General features: G+C 37.3%; 1 protein-coding gene across 1 annotated transcript in view; it reads right to left on the bottom strand.

Annotated features, from left to right (window-relative positions):
- Positions 1–14,097: 14,097 nt before the first annotated feature.
- The window catches only part of LOC115778131 (C-type lectin domain family 18 member A-like), a 13,071-nt gene continuing 6,927 nt past the window's right edge, over positions 14,098–20,241 (bottom strand). The window contains exons 8-12 of the mRNA XM_030726176.1: positions 17,094–17,200; positions 16,883–17,012; positions 16,670–16,766; positions 16,028–16,119; positions 14,098–14,207 (exon numbers count right to left, since the gene is read on the bottom strand). Of these exons, the coding sequence (XP_030582036.1) occupies positions 14,170–14,207; positions 16,028–16,119; positions 16,670–16,766; positions 16,883–17,012; positions 17,094–17,200 (464 nt within the window). The 3' untranslated portion in view covers positions 14,098–14,169. The remainder of the gene's footprint in view (positions 14,208–16,027; positions 16,120–16,669; positions 16,767–16,882; positions 17,013–17,093; positions 17,201–20,241) is intronic.

The following is a 20,241-nucleotide window of genomic DNA, read 5'->3' as shown; positions in this document are numbered from 1 at the left end:
TAGCTTTACGGAGGGCTTTTTTATAGAGCAACAAACTCTTTTTCCAGGCTAAATGAGCATCTTCTAAAGTAGTGAGACGTCATTCCCTCTCCAGCTTTCGGGTTATCTGCTTTAAGCTGTGCGCTTGCAAATTATACCACAGAGTCAGGCACTTATTGATTTGAAGCTTTCCTTTTCAGAGGAGCCACAGTATCCAAAGTTGTACGCAGTGAGGATGTAAAACTATTGACGAGATAATCAACCTCACTGGGAGCAGAGTTTAGGTAGCTGCTCTGCACTGTGTTGGCACATGGCACTTCATAATAATGAAGGAATTATATCCCTACACTTAGTTACAGCACTTTCAGAAAGACTTCTACTGTAATAAAACTTATTACCCACTGCTGTGTAATCCATTAGAGTAAATGTAAATGTTACTAAGAAATGATCAGACAGGAGGGGGCTTTCAGGTAATACTGTTAGGTCTTCAGTTTCTATGCCATATGTTAGGACAAGATCCAGAGTATGATTAAAGTGGTGGGTGGGCTCCTTTACATTTTGAGAGAAGCCAATTGACTCTAATAATAGATTAAATGCAGTATTGAGGCTGTCATTTTCAGCATCTACATGGATGTTAAAATCCCCCACTATAATGATTTTATCTGAACTGAGCACTAAATCAGATAAAAAGTCTGAGAAATCAGACAGAAACTCTGAGTAAGGACCAGGTGGACGATAGATAATAACAAATAAAACAGATTTTGAATTTCCCAATTAGGGTGGACAAGACTAAGAGTCAAGCTTTCAAAAGAATTAAAACTTTGTCTGGGTCTTTGATTAATTAATGAGCTGGAATGGAAGATTGCAGCTACTCCTCCTCCTCGACCTGTGCTTCGAGCATTCTGATAGTTACTGTGACTCGGGGGTGTTGATTCATTTAAACTAACTTATTCATCCTGCTGTAACCAAGTTTCTGTAAAGCAGAATAAATCTGTATGTTGATCAATTATTAAATCATTTACTAATAGGGACTTGGAAGAGAGAGACCTAATGTTTAATAATCCACATTTAATCGTTTTATTTTTTGGTGCAGTTGAGGAAGATATTTATTGTTTTTGAATTTTTATGCTCAAATAGATTTTTGCTGATTTTAGGTTTGATTTTGGTGGTCTGGGAGCAGACACCAGCTCTGTGGGGATGGGGTTTTGGGGGGATGGCAGGACGAGAGAAGCTGCAGAGTGGTGTAAAAGACTGAAACTCTGCTTCCTGGTCTCAAAGGATGAAACCAAATGTCTGGTAAAGATAACAGGAACCAGACAAATTCATAAAGTTTGTGCAGTAAACATGGAGCATTTCATATTGGTGATCAAAAAAAAAAAACATATCCTCCCCATACAGTTCTCTATTTTACAAAGCAAGGTTGTTTTTCATGTTTTGCCAGCTGTAACAGAATAATTTCCCAAGTTTTGGGAGTAGTAAGGCATATCTTATCTTATCTTACACTGTTTAGTGCTACAGACAGAACAGAGTTTAAGACTGTCTGGTAAATACTGTAGCAGACTTTAAATTTATCTATCTGCCAGTAGTTGCCAGTTCAAATATTTGGTTTCTATTCTTTTTGTCTGGCTTACAAGTGGCTCTTGAAATATAATTTTCTCTGAATGTATTTATTTATTTCCCACTTTATTCATGCAGCAACATTATACAATATAATTGTCTAAATATACTATTCCTGTTGCAGTGGCTACAATTATGCACTGGTTTAAATTTCCCGAGTTGACACAGAGTGTTAACAAGGTCACTGGATTGTCTGTTAACTACAAAGTAAAATTTCCTCTTAAAATTTGCATTTACAACATTAAATAAAGACATAACAAAAACAACAACAGCAAAAAACTATTTGTTGAGGTTGCTGTAGAAATTGCCACTATTCCCAAAGCATTCGTATTTACTAAAACTGAAAAGGTCTATGCATGCATTGATCACATCCTGCCTTGGATAGAAACATTGTTTAGGTACAATAGAATCTGCAGGAAATCCATTTATAGTAGAGGTATTCATAGAGTTATAGTTTTTCCTCTAAGGAAGGAGTGATAAGAAATATGAAGAAACTATTATGTCATTGCACTCCTGTTGGTGACTGTGTGTATTAGAACTCATTTATTCATCACTTTAAGATTTATTTTGTCAGTTTTATCAAAATAGTTCCATGTGAGTCAGTGTGCTGCTGAAAAAACATAACAATACCTGGGTGAAGAAAAATTATCTCATTATTGCAAGATTGTTTATCCAGCTAACTTCTCTCCTCTGGGTGTCAAATAGAAAGGTTCATGGTCCAGTACTAGAGTCAGTAAGGAATGTATGAATAAGGATTTGAATCAATGTTTAAACAGTTTAAATGATCTGGTTCTAATCTGCAGGCTATTATCTACTTTAGTACATAGATCTGATTAATTTAACAGTAACATTTTAGTATAAAATTGGGGGGAAAAGGAGTTTCATCACCTACAGTAAATGTTATTAAATTATTTAGAGATTTTAGAGAAAGGTCTGTCAACAGGGTCAAGACCAGAAACTAAGAATGAATAACCATGAGTTAAACAATCTACCAGGAACCAACCAGTGAATACTAACACACTTTGAGCATCATGAAAAGGTGCATTATCAAACAAAGAGGCTCATCTCACTTTTCCCTTTGACTTTTCAGTCACTCTTTAGTGTCAGGTCTTTAGATAGAAAAGGAACATAATGATTTTTTTTTTTTTTTTTAGTTTACTTTTTGGAGTATTTCTCTATTTAGTCACACAGAATGGTGAAATCCTCAGCCTCTGTGATACTCTTTTTTTATATGCAATCATTTGACTAATTAAAAGAGAATGTGAGTTGTTCATCCAGCTGTTTTTTAAACACTACATAACCTGTCCAAGCTGTTGTTCCAACATTTTGAAACATGTCGCAGGAATCAAATTCAAATGAGCATATATTTTATTTACCATTTCTCCATTTTGGGATTTGATGTGTTGTCTTTGTCTTTAATTAAATATAGGCTTTAATATGGGCTTTACATTTTCTTGACTTTTTTTTAGAAACAAATGAAAACAAAATCAGCACTAAACTAGTAGCTGTGTGAACAGATGTTTGTGTAGTAATGTTGATAGCTATAAGCTTTTGAATGGTGCTTTGAATACTTATTTATATAGTACTGTGAAAAAGTCTTGGTGCAGCAATTTATTGAAAAATGTGCAAACATACACAGAAATACAGTATATAAGGCATACGTCTGTTTCTTCTATCCAGATACACTTTTACTGCATTGGTAGCACGTTTGGGATCATTGTTATGCAGAAAAATAAAGCCATTGTTAATCAGACTCCATCCAGACGGTGTTACATGATGGATCAAAATCTGACAGTACTTTTCTGTGTTCATAATTACATTAATTTTGACAAGATTCCAACGCCACTGGCTGAAATATAAAGGGGTGACTTGAGACTTTTGCACAGTACTGTATACACGGGAGAACTACATCACTGCTTGAGAAATGACAAACATTATCAGTGATTTCCACCTCTGGCACAAAACAGACAAATTAGAGGCAGAAAACAATTAGAAGCAGGAAGCTTCTAATTTGTCTCTCAGATCTTCCCTCATCAGTTTGTTGAAAGCACAGCAATTGAGTTTCTCTGTACATTCATTACTTACAGAAACACACACTCACAATGAATATTGTTATTGCTTCAGACATGTTGTATGTAAATAAACTTAGCACAAAAAGTAAGGAAATTTATGTTTGGTTGATTGTTTCTTTGCTGTAACAATGCTTCTTGGCAATAAATCTTACTGTTGGAAAGCCTGTTCATTTCCCCTTAAATGGTACCACATTTGTAAGGAAATGATGCCAAACAGCTTATTCTGCTTTTGACTCATTTGGTGTCATTTATTGGATTGAATGATTGAGGTCTAAAGAAACAAGACATACTGGCAATTTAACAGTTTATTCATTTAACAAACAGGGGCCTCGGTAGCATGTGGAAGAACCACACAGACTCGACAGCCTGGCACCTCCTCCTCATGCTGGTCACCAGCTTGGTCACACACTGCTGTGGGATGGCTTCCCATACTTCAACCAGCATTTGTCACATGTCAGCCAGTGTGGTTGTGTTGGAACAGCACACCCAAGCTGATCCCACAAGTGTTTAATAGAGTTGAGGTCAGGACTGCATGGTTCTTCCACATGCTGCTGAGGCCCCTCTTTGTTAAATTAATAAACTGTTAAATTGCCAATATGTTTTGTTTCTTCAGACTTCAATCATTCAATCTAATAAATGACACCGAACAAAAGTCAGTAACAGAAGCTGCTGTTTGGCATTGACAGAGAAGATTTGGCAAGTTTTTCATGGGCGTAACCCACATACTCAACTCTCCTGCTTGACCCACAAATGCATTTTCCTTACAAATGTGACACCATTTAAGGGGAAATAAACAGGCTTTCCAACGGAATAAGATTTATTGCCAAGAAGCACTGTTATGACAAAGAAATAATCAACCAAGGTGACAAAATGTGCATGCTGACTTTGCAATGCCTCAAGATGGTGGGAAAAAAAATCTAGTTTAATTATAAGCTCTCATGATTATTATTCAGTTTAACTATCAGTTTGGACAGTTGACGCTGCCAAAACAAACAAACAAAAAAATCATGGTATGCAAGTCTTTTACATTGTATTATGTGTTCTGTTGCTCAGTGGCAATATCAAATATTTTTGTTTTTAACAAACAAAAACCCTCAACTGCTCTCATACACAGCAACCAAGCCAATAAAGGCCCTTGAATGGAGAGAGAACCATATGTGACACAGGTAATAGGCATCAGATCAGTGTGTGTGTGTGTGTGTGTGTGTGTGTGTGTGTGTGTGTGTGTGTTCTTGGCTTATGTTAAAAACTTTGTATCCATGTCACTTGTGTTAGTTCAGAAAAGCAGTAATGAGAAAGCGGCTACTCTTTTTTTAAAACACAATAATTGCCACTTACTGTTGTAGCTTTTTGTCAGGAGTAACTACCTCTTTGACAGCATAGTGTCTTCTTTGCTTCCTGGTTATTATCATTTAAGCCTTCATTCTTTGACCAAGAGCTGTGTCTCTGTAATAGAAAGTCACTTCTGCAGATTATCCTTTACCCTGTGCATCAGTTTCCTTCATCCTTTGCACCACTTCTCATCATCTGCTTCCTTTCTTTACCATTCAGAAAATAATATACTTTCCCCAGATTGTCAGGCTGCATCACTCTTTGAAGTTAATGAGTCAAAACTATCAGTCGTTTCGCTTTTAATTAGAAAACGGACAGAATGATTACAGTTTTAATTGAAGTTGTCATTTTCAATTAAGATATGACATCCTTGAGAAGCCCTCTCGTCCCACAACCCTTTATTTATTCATTTATCAAGAGCCTTCAGGAGATGTTTCACTCCAGATCTCATTTCTCTTCTTCTCCTCCTCTCTTGCTTCTTGGAACTATTCTCATCATGCTGCTACTATATGTCTTAATGTGTGTTGAATGTCTTATTTTTACCCTCATTTTACATGCTGCTATGGTCGTTATTCTTAATCATTACTTTTACTCAGTCCATCTCACACCTGCTCATACATTTTACCCTTTACTCCACTGCATCATATTTTATTTATCTATCAGCATTCTGTGCCATCAAAATGTGTGAAGAAATGTGAATTTATTTGGTTTTATTTGCATTACAAAAAATGTTAGGAAACGTGTTTGGTGACTTTTGCAATTAACAACAAATTACTGCATCATGTCTCTTATGCAGTTCAATTAGAAGAAGTGTTGAAATAACAATTTAAATCAAATTAAGGATTTGATGTATGAAACAAACAAACAAAGCTAAAAGAAGCAAAATAAATAGTTGAATTTTAGTAACTTAGAAGTAATATAACTTGCTTATCTAAAATCTATATATTCTAAACCAAAGTTGTTTATATATTTTTCTCAGAGGCTATTTCCTAAAAAGCTGAGGCTTTAGGAGGGAGTTTTCTCCAACAGCAACAGCAAGTTTTACAGATAAATGAAAAGGACAACCACTGAATTTTAGATGCCATTTTAAATATTCCCTCAGATTCAGTTGTGATAGAATTTGCAGTTTTCACGATTTTACAGAGCTAGCACATGAAATATAAATATCGATGAGGGATTTTTCTTTTTTCTGAACATGGCTTTGTTGTGTGAGATTGCCTGCAGATTGCGAAAACACAAAATACCATGCGCACTCAAGGCAGGGATGTTTGATCTTACTTTACAAATGAAAAAGAGAATATTCAAGATGACTGGATTTCAAACAGTGCTGTAATCTGTGGATCGACCGGTCAATTGTTCGGTCAAACAGTCGCTGGTGTTGGTTTTAGGAGGAGACTTTATCCGTTTATCCATGGACTGATCCATTCTTTCTGGCACTGGAAAGAATATACTACCTCTTTAACTCAGAGATTATTCCAGACTAATTGACCATGTCAAAAATAGAGACCTATATGACTGCATTTTATTAAAACAGATGCTGAGATGGTTGAGTGTAACTCACAGGTACATTCCTACTCAATTAAATTCCTCACTTGTCAAGGTCAATTTTCTGAAAGATTTGGAAGTTGTATATTATGTATTGTTTTTTCCAGTCTGGTAAAACTGTGTTCCTCTGAGCATAGTTGTCCATGTTTCACTTGTTTCATTCATAGAGTTGTTTGTTCTATTGCATAGCTGTGAACTCACATGCACAAACTAATATTCCTTTATCAACACACATATACCTAAACACATTACTCTGATGTGATTGTCATTGTTCTTATATATCTATACATTTTTGTTATTCCTATTTTGCCATTGTTTTGTTATTTATTTTATGCAAACTTTATGATTTTGAACAATGCTGTCAGATCTTTATATTTTTCATATTAATTAGATGGAGGCTTCCGAATAAGTCCACTGGATGTTTTTGTTTCTTCCTGCACTGCATGTTATTTGTTATCTTTGCCATTTTTGTATATTTTTTAATCGTTTAATACAACAAACTGAAATGAAATGAAACTAAACTTTGTGGGAGTTTCATATCACAGCTCAGCTGCCAATAAGCCCTATGATCTAAAAATGGGCAGCTAACTTGTCTGTGTTAGATTCCCTGACCAACTTTCATGGCTAACCCCTTTAGGTTTGTGTGTAAAAATATCAGAACTGGCATGTGTGTGTGTGTGTGTGTGTGTGTGTGTGTGTGTGTGTGTGTGTGTGTGTGTGTGTGTGTGTGTGTGTGTGTGTGTGTGTGTGTGTGTGATGTAACAATCATTTTTAACAACACGCACAGCCAGCCACAGCTTCAGTAAGCAGCTGTGGCAGCAGCTACACCCAGACCAAACTAGATATGAAGCATCCTCTCCCATCAAAATGGGAAAATGGCTGAGTCTGTTTTGCTTTCACATTAAAAATAACACAGTTAAAATGATTTAACGCCCTGCGACAGACTGGCATTTTGTTCAGGGTGCACCCTGCCTCTCGTCCTGTGACAGCTGCAACAAGCTCCAGACCCCCTGCAATCCTGAATTTGATGAGCAGAAGAAAATGTAGGGGGGGGGAGTGGAAATTATTTAACATAATGCAAATAATAATTTATTAATAATTCATTGTGGCTCCAAAGGATAGCAGATAAGCGCAGGTATGATTTCAGTCAACCATCATTTTGTTTGGTTGGCTCCAGCCTTAATTTTAGGGCACAAAGGGAGCTTGTTGTATAAGGCTTGACTTGTGTCTTTGTGAATTCTGTAAAGTTCCTGTCCATTAGATTAATATTCCCTGAAATATGAATCATGATTTTTTTTATCTTATTCGGCTGGCTAAAGGACATGACCTTATAATAACAGATTAGGAGTGCAACACATGGACAGAAATGCAAATGTGCATGATATGTAGCTACTATATTTTTAACAAAGAATTATTTACACACAAGTGCATGTATAGTACTGCACCCAACCAAAAACGCACTTTGTAGTAAGAGGTTAGGCTGCACAGAGGAGGATGCTCAGCATTTTAAGGCAGTTGCAGTTGTTGAACACTTTTCTTTTTGTATCTGTTATTTGCCACCAATTGCAAGAAGAGCTTGCTCAATCCTAAAAGAACACCATGTCTGGGAGAGTGGTGGAACAGCCAATAGTGACTGTGCTTTTTTTGTTGTTGTTGTTGTTGTTGTTGGCAGTGTTTATTATTAACATGGTTAAACATGATGGGATTCCTCCAAAACTGTTTTTTAAATTGTAATTGCTTATTATTATTATAATAGATATTCTTTTCCTGCTTATGTGACAAAAGTATAGAGACATATAGATATAAGACATATAGAGATATAAGTAGAATTATGTTGGCTATATAAATGCAGTAATTACCTGCGATTATGTTTGCACCCTGTACTACATTTCTGTTCCTCAGTCAAATATATGGTCTGGTTTTGCACCATACTTTTCCCTTCATCCTTCAGTTCCTCTTTTCCTCTCTTCTTCCAAACTAGAGCAATGGGTGGCTTCAGCTCTTTACAGTCCATTTCCTGGTGAGGAGGCTCTTGAGTGCAGCCTGAGCCATTCTTTGCCTGCACAATGCTGTATTCACATTAACTCTTATCAAAGTTCATCTTGCATCCAAATGCTGTGGGCTGCTCAATACTGACTGCACTGAAAAGAGAAAATGAAAAAGACAAAGCAAGCAGCTGAGAATAAGAGAGAGAGAGAGCAGTGTGTAGATAAAGGATGGAGAAATAATTGTTTAATGGTGACTGGAGATGGGTAGAATAATCATGGCAGTCATCTGACTAGGCTGAATATTGGTTGGGTGTAAAATTAAACTCTGTTCATATTTGAAACTCTGATAAGTACGTTTTTAATATAAACTAACACTTGTCTTTGTTCTTTTGGGGGTTTTTTTAGAGCTAGAAAAGAAGTTAGGGAAGAAAAAAAACGGCTGGCACAAATAATTAAATAGAAATCTTATCGTAATTCAATCTTACCAATACAATAGGCTCGTTGAATGCTCTCAAGTTTTTGCTCTCAATTTAGTATCATATGAGAAATGTTAATGTAAGGACTCAAAAACTGATGCAAGAACCATAAAAAAGAAAAGAAAACATTGCCCTAGTTCTGGTAAACAGAGGCCATCATCAGCCGAAGACAAGAAGGGAGTGTTTAGTGCAGTTCTCATGATTCGTTCAGATGATTAGAAACCCCCTTGTAATTCTGTCTCTAAGTATCATCAGCCTCTCCACATAAAAATACATGGTTACTCCTCCGCCTGTATCATCATCTACTAAAGTGCAGCTGGATTTCCTCATTGAGATGTAAAGAGCAATAATTGCAGACTGATTGCAGCCATATGAGAGCTTTCATCTAAGTCCTGGTCTTGTAATATTTTATGATGGAAAGATATTTTGTACTTGGTACCTTAAGATGCACATTATGCCTATTGCTAGCACATCTGCTGCTAAGATCCAACATTTTATCAAATTGCTCCATTTTAATAAGGTTCTTGTTAAAGACTGTTGTTTTATCTTAGCAGCCCCCAGCCACCCAGACATCAGCACACTAAAAATGTCGGGAGGAAACATTATCTTCCAGGACTGAATGAGGTGATATTTACTATCTTAACATAAATGAGAAATGCTACAAGCTCATACCTTATGACTGATGCTATTGTCTTGAAGTGGGCCCTGCTGCTTTTTTGCAAGTTACTCACTTTTTACTCCACCAGTAAATGTACCTTTTACTGGGTAATATTTTCTGCTACAAACAATTTCTGTAAAGCTAAAGCTGGTTATGTGGTTAATTACTCTAAGCTAATATTGCTAAACAAAAAAGACTGCTTGTTTAATAGTTTGCACTTGAGCTTCTATTTACAGATTGATTCAGCCAGATGAGGCAGAGATTTTATATGATAGCTGCCAATATATGAGTCACACAAGGTTTAAGATAACAGGAGGTCCAACTAATGACAAAGGAGATGAAATATGCCAAAACTGGACACCTCCTGGTGCATTTAACACCTTAGTAAGGCTAGGAGAAAAATATATAAGCATTTATCTGTGGAACAATATCATGTTAACAATTATTACAGAAAGTTTTCAGATTGCTAAATGTGGAAAACTTCTAGATGGGGGAAGTTTTTATGCAGTAGCAGTAGAAACAAGCCTAGAAAATGTTTTGGACCAAAGGTGGCCGTAGAGTAAATGAGACTTTTAAGTGGTTTGTTTTGTTTGGGGAAACTCTGAGTAATTGTCAGAGGTGTGATGGGCAATTATTAGTAACATTGCTTAAAATAAATTTATCTGGCTCAACAGGCTTCAAGACTCACAGAGCCCAGCAGCACACACCCACTTAACTCATGGCTCACCAGACTGAACACTTTCGAAGCCCTTCACCCTCCATCATGACTCAGCTTCAGCTGCCTGTCTGCCTGTCTGATACCTTAAGCACTGCCAGAGAATTTAATGGTGATGGATAGTGTTGGGAGAGTGTCTCCACTTTGCCCCGGTAACTCCGTCCCACAATTTCCCAACTTAAATCAGTAACTTGTGTTCCTGAGTCTGTGTACACACTGTGCTCAATAAACCTCTTGAGTTATTTAGCAAAAACTGTCTGTACCCCAGAACCAATCAGGTTTGTGAGGAAAAAAATAGGAATTAGATGTTCTTTGTCAAAAGGAAAATACAGAAACTAATGTGTGTGTCTTGGTCTTGCTTAATGCGTGTGTTTAGAGAGCCTCAGGTCTTCGAGATGGCACTGTTCTTCTGCTCCCACTTTAATTGGCTGCTGGCCCCTTAGCCTCGCCTGAATGGAGAGTCATTTAGGGACCTTTCACTCTCATAGAGGATTGTCGGTTGCTGCTGCAGGAGAAATTGCATTCCTGTTTCCATACAATGGCTGGTCTGAGTTGGAAGGGGCACGAGTATCACTGTCATTATCATAACAATAGAAGTTAATTCCACTGCCACTAGCACCATTCTGAAACCCTCTGCAGCACCAGCTTATCAGGGGGCACCATGAGACCAGCAGGAAGCTGCGCGAGCACCGACTGTGAGGCGAAGATTCACACAAACTGAGCACACTCTCAGACAGACACATGCACATTCAGGACTCACACTCTGCTTAGAGAGACTGTCAGATGTAAACCAACACATCAGCAAAAATAAAAAGTTTATTAGACAGCGCATCTCACTTATGACACACAGTGTATTCATGGTATCTTTTCAGTTGCAGGGATATGTGAGCACAGAAACAATGAGGCTATAAATACCAAATTTAACCACTACACCAATGCACATCTCTAGCCCTTAAACATCCTTGTTGGAGCATGACCTATAAGCATAGGAATACTAGCATGATGAGGGCTGTGAAAATGTGTATGTGCATCAGCTGTATGTTAAAGAGATATTTGAACAAGTTTTTGTTTGCACCATGTAGCAGCACTGCATACTTGCAGATAAAGCAGAAAAAGCAGAAACTCTCACTGAAGGGACATTTATAACTGTCTAATCCTCTGTGTTCATTTGCACTAATTCACTGCACTCTTCCTTCTGAGGCCACCATTTACCACCTAACAGTATCTTCCTCTGCAAAGGCCATTGTGGTGTCTGACCTTGGAGTCACCATTAAAAGCTCACTGACCTGATCCGTGTTTTAATCACACACACACACACACACACACACACACACACACACACACACACACACACACACACACACACACACACACACACACACACACACACACTTGCATGGCTATGTCTGTTACCAAATGCATTCCTTCCCCAAACACCCAAACCTTTACTTTTCCTTCAGATGTCTAAACTTATCTCTTACCTAATGTAAACCTCAGGTAGAGTACATTTAACCCGAACTGCTAAAAACAAGTCTCAACTTTATCTTTGAAGAGATATGAAAAATGGAGGGCAGGCCAAAAGGTCCTCACTTTTCCTAAATGTCCTCACACTGATGGTGATGAGTCTGACAGGTCCTCATTTATACAGCTCGGCACATATATGAGGATCTAAGTAAAACGTTGTTAAACTCAAATAGGAACCTCATCATGGTGCTAGAGGGGAGATCATTTGAATTCACCATCTGAAACCATTATAATTGTGTTACAATCCACCCAGTAGTTATCTATATGTATTTTGCTAAAACATTTCTTTTTTCTTTGAACATTATGTTCAAAAGTGGACCAAGATACAGATAGCATGCAGTCACATCAAAGTCAGACAGAAAGAAAAAAACAAAATGAATAATGAAAAGAGTAAAAAAAAACAACAAACAAACAACAACAACAACAACCAGGGAAATCATCAGAAGACACAGAAGCAGACAGACAATGAGGCTATACATATACATACACATACACACACGCAGGGCTCACTGATCACAGGTGGGACTGATTAAGGTGCCGTTTACACGAAGCCGTTTTCACTGGAAACGGTGTCGTTTTGATGCGTTTCAGCCTTTCGTTTACACGATGGCGTTTCAGAAACGATCCGCGTTTACACGAGGATATGTGAAATGATGAAAACGATGTAGTTCTCATGCCAGGCCACAAGTTGGCGTTGGTTTTCTCTTTGCAAAGTTTGTTTATGCAAGACGCGCATGCGTGGAGTGACACAGTAGGTAGTGCGGCAAATTGTTCATTACTTACAAAACGGCCAATGTGAGAGGTTTTGTGTGGACCGATGATGAGGTTGGATCGCTGCTGCACACAACGCTGAATTACAAAACGGTAAAAACACAGGAAAAGCATAAGAAGCACTCGTGAATCCGCGAGTACTGTTTATCAGTTTGCGCGTGCGCGAAAAACTGTGGCCGTCGCAACCATAGTGCGCATGTGCGAGTCGAGCGTTTTCAAATCATCCCTGTTTCAAGTGTTTACACGAAAACGCAAGCCGGTGCGTTTCTGAAACGCTCCACTCTGGACCCCGTTTCTGAAACACATCGTTTTCACTCTGTTGTCGTGTAAACGCATGGCCGAAACGCATCAAAACGACACCGTTTCAAAATGAAAACGGTCTCGTGTAAACGGCACCTAAGACAGCTACAAACAGTAGCTGCAAACAGTTACAAAGGTGAGAAAAGCATAAACATACAAGGAAATGAATACTTTCAAAACACAACAGGCAACAAAGAATAAAAATTAAAATTCTACATAAAACCCAACTATGGCAAAAATGTTAACCTCATGGCAGTGTTAGAAGCTAGGGGATGACTAAAAGCTGTAAGATTCATGCTCTGGAAATAATGCCTCATAAAAGTTGTTTTTATTTTTTTAATCTATGTCCCAAAAGTATTGAGATACTGTAGCCTGGATCAAAGTGACCACCCAATTGACTGTGCCTGGAACCATAAAAACAAAAGTATGTTTCACCTAACATAAACAGATGAAGTTTTATCAGTAGCATACAGCTATTTTACTGTAAAATACTTATAGATTAGGACATCTACATTATATAGTGCACATCTAAACCTACCATAATCCATGTACAGTATTTTGCAAAAGTGTTGAGGTAGCTGTCATTTCTTTGTAGTTTGCTTCCAAGGAGCCAGACCTTTTTATAGTGGTCTTGAACATTAGTTCTCCAGGCTTTCTGAAAGTCTGACTGCTTTTGAGCATTGGTGGCTTTTTTACTCATTTTCAGTCCAGTCCAGTCATGGATTGGCCTCCCCAGAGCCCAGACCTCAACATTATTGAAGCAGTATGGGATCATCTTGACAGAGAATGGAGCAAAAGGCAGCCAATATCCAAAGAAGAGCTTTGAAAGTCCTTCAATAAGCCTGGAGAACTCTTCTTAAAAACTGCTTGAAGAAATTACAAGTTCAGAATATGTTGAAGAATAAAGGTGTTCATACCAAATATTGACATTCCTGTTCATTAGAATTATATAAACTGTTTTTCGCCTTATATAATGTATTTCCATGATTGTTTAAACGTGTCAGGAAATCACTGCACATATTTGCTCATTTTCTCAGCAAAAAATAAAGAATTGAGAAGTGTTTCAAGAATTTTACACAGTACTGTACAATGGCAAAAGCTAAATAAATATACATCAGTACTAGCCTCTATTGTCCCAGCATATCTTAAAGTAATCACAACTGCAGTATTTTACCCCTTTGAAAAATCCAGGTCACCTGCCATCTTCCCACTGGGCAATATGCTCGGCACCTGGAAAAAGAAAACCACATAAAATATGTAGGAAATTCTGCTTGTTAAGCAAAAAAATAAATAAATAAATAAAAAATGTTAAAGACTGAAAAATTGCATTTGTGTTATGAATCCCAAGTTATTCTTCAGTTCTCTCCAAAGATGACTGTAATGTCCTAAATGTAAAGCCATAAATGTCAAAGTCACAAAAGAGTCTCAAACTGTGGACACATTTTCATGCATATAAAAACACATACACACAAGTACAGTCAGTACTCGGGAGAAACACAGCTTAGTGTCTGCTCCAGGCTGTGCGATATCCACTTATCATTTTATTACCAATTAAAACAACACAGCAATGATGTCTGGAAATTAGTCAGATGGGCTGCAGGGCTCTGTGCACTTATAATCAGCTTAATTTATGCTTTTAGTTCTTTGTTGCTTCAGTGAAATTTTGCTTTTATTTTGAGAGGAAGGGTGAGAACTTCATCGATTGAGGAAGAATATTTACATAAATTTAGCTTTGTTAAATACCTGTAGGAATATCTTCTACTGACACAATTCAAACAGCTAGCTCTCCTTTGATAAGAATTTACTAATCATGTTTCACACCTTCCACAAATAGGAAAAATGAAAAGCTGTTTATAAAAATGACATCCTTGCAATGTGGACCCCATTCAAAGCAGATCCATCATTCAGCTATGAGTAATCATTAGGAGATTACACACCAGACACTTGCAAACACACACTCATCTGGGCAAAACTAAACATCTACCACCATCTCATTTCTCACGATCAATATAAGTGGTGTGTGTGTGTGTGTGTGTGTGTGTGTGTGTGTGTGTGTGTGTGTGTGTGTGTGTGTGTGTGTGTGTGTGTGTGTGTGTGTTCAAATACTGCAGGCCTTTGTGGAGCTGAGGTATATTGATTGCTCAGAGGTTCTTGATGGTGAGCCCCGAGTGCCATTGATTTAGACTGAGAGGCAGGTGTTAGCAGGATCACATGGAGATTTCAGTGTTTTCACATCATTATGGGACACACTGGATTAATATTTTACACTTCACTGAATATCAGTGACAGAGGCTGTGAAGTAGGAAAAGTAATTGCCTGGACACAGTGGAGCACAGCATGTAGAAGGAGCAGAAACCACAATTGTAAAGAAAAGTCCATTTTAAAATTTAAAAAAGGAGAAGATGTCCATTCTTCTAGCCAAACAAATAGAAAATGAACTCAATTTATGTATATAGATGTTTTATATATATATATTAAACAGTGAATCAAATCATTCTTTGTTAAATGAAGGGATCACCATGTGGCTTAGAAGATAAAACACTGACCATGAACTGCAACACAGCAGTAATCTTATTATTGCTATTTTTCATAAATACATTGAAATGAAAGTAAAAAATTGATTACATAGTAGCTGGTGTACCAAATCCTTTTTATAATATCACTATAGGGCTAGGGTTTGGAGACACAGATCCCTTTCACCATGCAGCTCAAAGCTTGGTGGTTTTCTGCTTCAAAGCAGCTGGTGCTGGACAGACAGTAAACTGCCATGTCTGGGGGAAATATAAGAGGACAATCCAGTCGCATTTGCAAGTCAGCTGTCAACAAAAAAGCTGTTGCTTTTGAGGAAAAGGAACATGCACAGATTTCATAGGAAAAAGACAGATGTGCTACACTCAGGTTAGGCTGTTTGTTTTTGTGCCCATGAAAAATGATGGAAAAATGTCAATAGTCTTAATTTTTATCACTATATTTTTAGGTATTCACTTGTGCAAAAACTCAGTCTTCACCCATCTTGGCTTTCATCCACCTTCTCCCAGAAGGAGCCATACCGTGCTGGCAGATGTATCTGTTCTGTGTTTTACAGCGCTGGTCATTCCAGTTGAAACCACTCAATGCCTGCAACTCGACGCAGTTTCCAAAACTGTAAAGAAAAAGAGAAACCGTGAGTGACACTACGTGCAAGGTTTGTGATAGATACCAGAAATGGTTAGGAATTTAAGAAAAAAAAAAGAAGTATAGACTTCCAGCAGAGTCGTTTATTTTCTTTAGTTAAAAAAAAAAAAAATCATGGATCCATCTAGAAACCACAGATGAAACATTTTGACTTGGTTAACTGGCAGCCTCAGCAATATGTGTTGCCACTTCTTTTGTCCACAGTGTGGACAAAAAAAGCTGTTATAATTAGAGGGGGTAAGGTAACACAGAGAGAAACAGAGACATCTAGTGGTATTCATGAAGGATACATGTCAGCCAAGATCACTATCACTTGGATTGGTTAAAAGCAAAGCTTAATTTGAAGGTAGAAAGAAAAGCTACATTTTCTTAAAAAAAAAATAAATAAATAAAATAAAATAAGAGAAAAAAATAAAGATTTACAAATAGAGAAGCAGATTTTCCACCTTTTCAGGAGAATTGCTTTGTTTGTTTTGGTCCATTGCCCTCAGCTGTCTATTTCTAAATGGGTCTCTTACCCTTGGTTGTCAGGCTGCCCAAAGGCAAAGCTGAAGAATGTAGGAATCTCTCCGGTGTCCCACTGAAATGAGTCTTTTGGGGGTTTATATGTCAGACCTGTGGAGTAAAAACATGCTGTTTTATCTATGCACCATTTCTACTATCTCCATTCCAGTAGTATGAACATTTGTATATTTTCTTAATATTAATTTGTTTATAAGAAAAAAGAGTACCTATCCAGAAGTTCTGAGTTTCAAAGTCATTCTTCGTGACCTCGTTGTTTGTCTCTAGTTTACTAAGATAAAAAGCCAGAATGTCCTGAACCTTTTGATTGTGGATTTGAGCCAGAATACCCCCTTGTTCCTATAAAGAAGAATGCAAACTTTGTTTTTGCATGATGATTTGCACAAGGCTCATTGAGGAGCCTGAGTGAGGAACACACACCTGACAGTGACTTTTAGCTCCATAGTAGGTCCGAACCTCTGAAGACACCTTGAAGCAATTTCCATCTATGATGAGATTACAACTTTGAAAGGGGAACTGCACTTTATCTGTTGGGACACAAGCAGATAAACTATAGTTAAAATGAAGAGTGCTAACACTAACCTCCCACCTCAAAACAGACTGAACAGACTTAAGCATATTTTAATAGTTTAAATCCTCATGGTTGTGAACTTTGGTGAATTCGTGCAGAATTCTGCTCTCCACTTACACAATGGCTGCTGGTTTCACAGAAATAAAGTGATGTACACTGGGGGGTATTAACCCTTAGGAGATCTTAGGGACATTTTGCGTTTTTTTTTTTTTTTAATTTGCCTGCCATTTTGTCTGTGCTGATTGAACATAACTCAAACTTGCCAAAGGTTAATCATTTTCAACAAATTTTAGAACTGTCAAATCAGTTTTTAAAAATAGCCTAATTAGCTTAGCAATTCAAAAAAGCCCACTCTTTATCCTAGGGACACAAAATGTCCCATTCAAAACCATTGAAAATGGCATTTTTGATCACACGTTTATCTTCACATAAACCAATGCAATCTTTTTCATTAAGATTTTATTTTGGACTACTGACTTTGAATTTTTGATTTTTATATTTGTCCACCAGGTGGCGCTACTTTTTTACCATTCAATGCATGCATCAAAATTACACACTTTTTACTGTTTTCTGCAAGGTTTTCTTGCTCCCGAAATAATAAGTGTGTGTCACTATTGATGTTGGATCATCGTGTATGTGTGTATATGTGTGCACGGGCATGCATGTGCACGTGTGTGTGTGTGTGTGCGCGTGTGTGATGTCCAACTTCAAGTCTTTTCTCTTTGAAGGCCAGATTCTGCTTTATAAACCTAACTCAAGAATAATAAACAATGAGGGACCTTTCAGTGCTTCAAAGAGGCCTCAGCAGCAAGAACCAAAACAAAATTGGATTTTGTTCTGGTTCTCGCTCAGGTAGATTATGCACCTGCACTGCAGCCATGGCTATAAGAATGAACAGTAGTGCAGGATTAGCCCTTTTGGAGATGACAAGATTTTACAGCACATGGCATGGTGTTTACAGGTCAAAAAATGAATCAACTCAAATCTACAAGGTGCTGCTGCAGGCCCCGCTCTCATCAGTAAATGTAGAAGTAAGAAGCAGTGTGAATTTTACATGCAAATATGGGAATTTTACATGCATTTTACATGCAAAGACCACCACAGTTTGTCCATTTGCAGTCTCCGCTTTACCTTAGCTGGACTCTCACAATCACAGACAGACACATAGCTCTACACTCTCCCATCCTGTCTGTCTCTCACCCACCCTGTCTGTCTCTCACTCACCCTGTCTCTCACCGTCTTTCTCTTTTGCTCTATGTTTTTACAGCAGTTTTTGAGAAGGTGACATTTTTTGTCCTCAGAACCTCAAGTATGATTTTTTTTTATTTGTCACTGCAGGGAAAACAAAAAAAAATGCATGAAAAAACATATTGCTGCCAATCATTTACCATCTCATGGCCTAATAAAAATCAAATATTCCATTCATTTGGTTCCACTTATCCAATTCTGCATCACAGAGGGTCTGGAGCCTATCCCAGCTGCCATAGGGCGAGAGGGAGGGTACACCCTGCACAGGTCACCAGCCTGTCACAGGGCCAAGACAGAGAGATAGATAACCATTCACATCAATGGGCAATTCAGAATCACCAAATGACTTATCCCTACAAATTGCATGTCTTTGGACTGTGGTAGGAAGCTGGAGTCCCCTAAGAGAACCCACACATACATGTGGATAACATGAAAACTCCACCCAGTAAGGCCCCAGGCAGAAGGTGGATTTGAACCCAGGACCTAGTTATCTTCTTGGTGTGTGCCAACAGTGCTAACATTTGCACCGCCATGTTCCTCTCCTCCGTAAAATGTATTTTATGTAAATTATTTTAGTTATTTGGATGTTTGATAAAAAAAACAGTGGCGGTATGTAAGAATACTGGCCTTTGAAGGGTTAAAATACCCAAAAATATATGTAATATTTGATATATTTATTTCAAGCTGAAGTAGTTTTAAAAGACTGGATCATTTAAAGTGGAAAAAATACTACTTTATAATATTTTTACAACAGTTTTTGGATAGAGGACAGTATGTGTCCTTAGGATCACGAATGTAAGTTTTTCACAAAACCTGATACTGTAGAAAAACAAAAAATGCATGAAAAAGAATGTTGATGCCAATCAGTGACTCATCTCAGGGCCTAATAAAAATAATAATCCAATAGTCCCCAAAATACATTTTATGGAAATTATTTGAGTTTTAAAATTTTTGTCCATGAAAAAAAGTGGCACTGTGTAAGTAAATGGGCCTATAAAGGGTTAAAAATTTTCAAAAAGTATATAATATTTGGTATCTATGTGTCAGGCTGAAGTAGTTCTAAAGGACTAGATCATTTAAAGTGGAAAAAAATATTACTTCATAATATTTTTACAACAGTTTTTGGGTAGAGGACAGTATGTGTTCTTAGGATCACGAATGTAAGTTTTTCACAAAACCTGATACTGTAGAAAAACAAAAAATGCATGAAAAAGAATGTTGATGCCAATCAGTGACTCATCTCAGGGCCTAATAATAATAATAATCCAATAGTCCCCAAAATACATTTTATGGAAATTATTTGAGTTTTAAAATTTTTGTCCATGAAAAAAAGTGGCACTGTGTAAGTAAATGGGCCTATAAAGGGTTAAAAATTTTCAAAAAGTATATAATATTTGGTATCTATGTGTCAGGCTGAAGTAGTTTTAAAAGACTAGATCATTTAAAGTGGAAAAAAATATTACTTTATAATATTTTTACAGCGGTTTTTAGGAAGAGGACACATTTTGTCCTTAGGATCACGAATGTAAGTTTTTTAAAGGATCTCCCAAGGGTTAAAGTGTCTACAGCTTCTGCTTGATATATGCTATAAATCCCCTCATATCTCTCATAAGGGTCAATGATGCAACTATCAACAAACCACTATCATAGTGCTTTACTCTGTCATTAGCAGCCAGATGACTTTCCTCAGTATGTGTGTGTGTGTGTGTGTGTGTGTGTGTGTGTGTGTGTGTGTGTGTGTGTGTGTGT

Source organism: Archocentrus centrarchus, chromosome 3, assembly GCF_007364275.1.
Source record: "Archocentrus centrarchus isolate MPI-CPG fArcCen1 chromosome 3, fArcCen1, whole genome shotgun sequence".
Taxonomy (NCBI): domain Eukaryota; kingdom Metazoa; phylum Chordata; class Actinopteri; order Cichliformes; family Cichlidae; genus Archocentrus; species Archocentrus centrarchus.
Note: the sequence above shows the minus strand (reverse complement) of the source record. Positions and strands in the feature narration are given on the sequence as shown.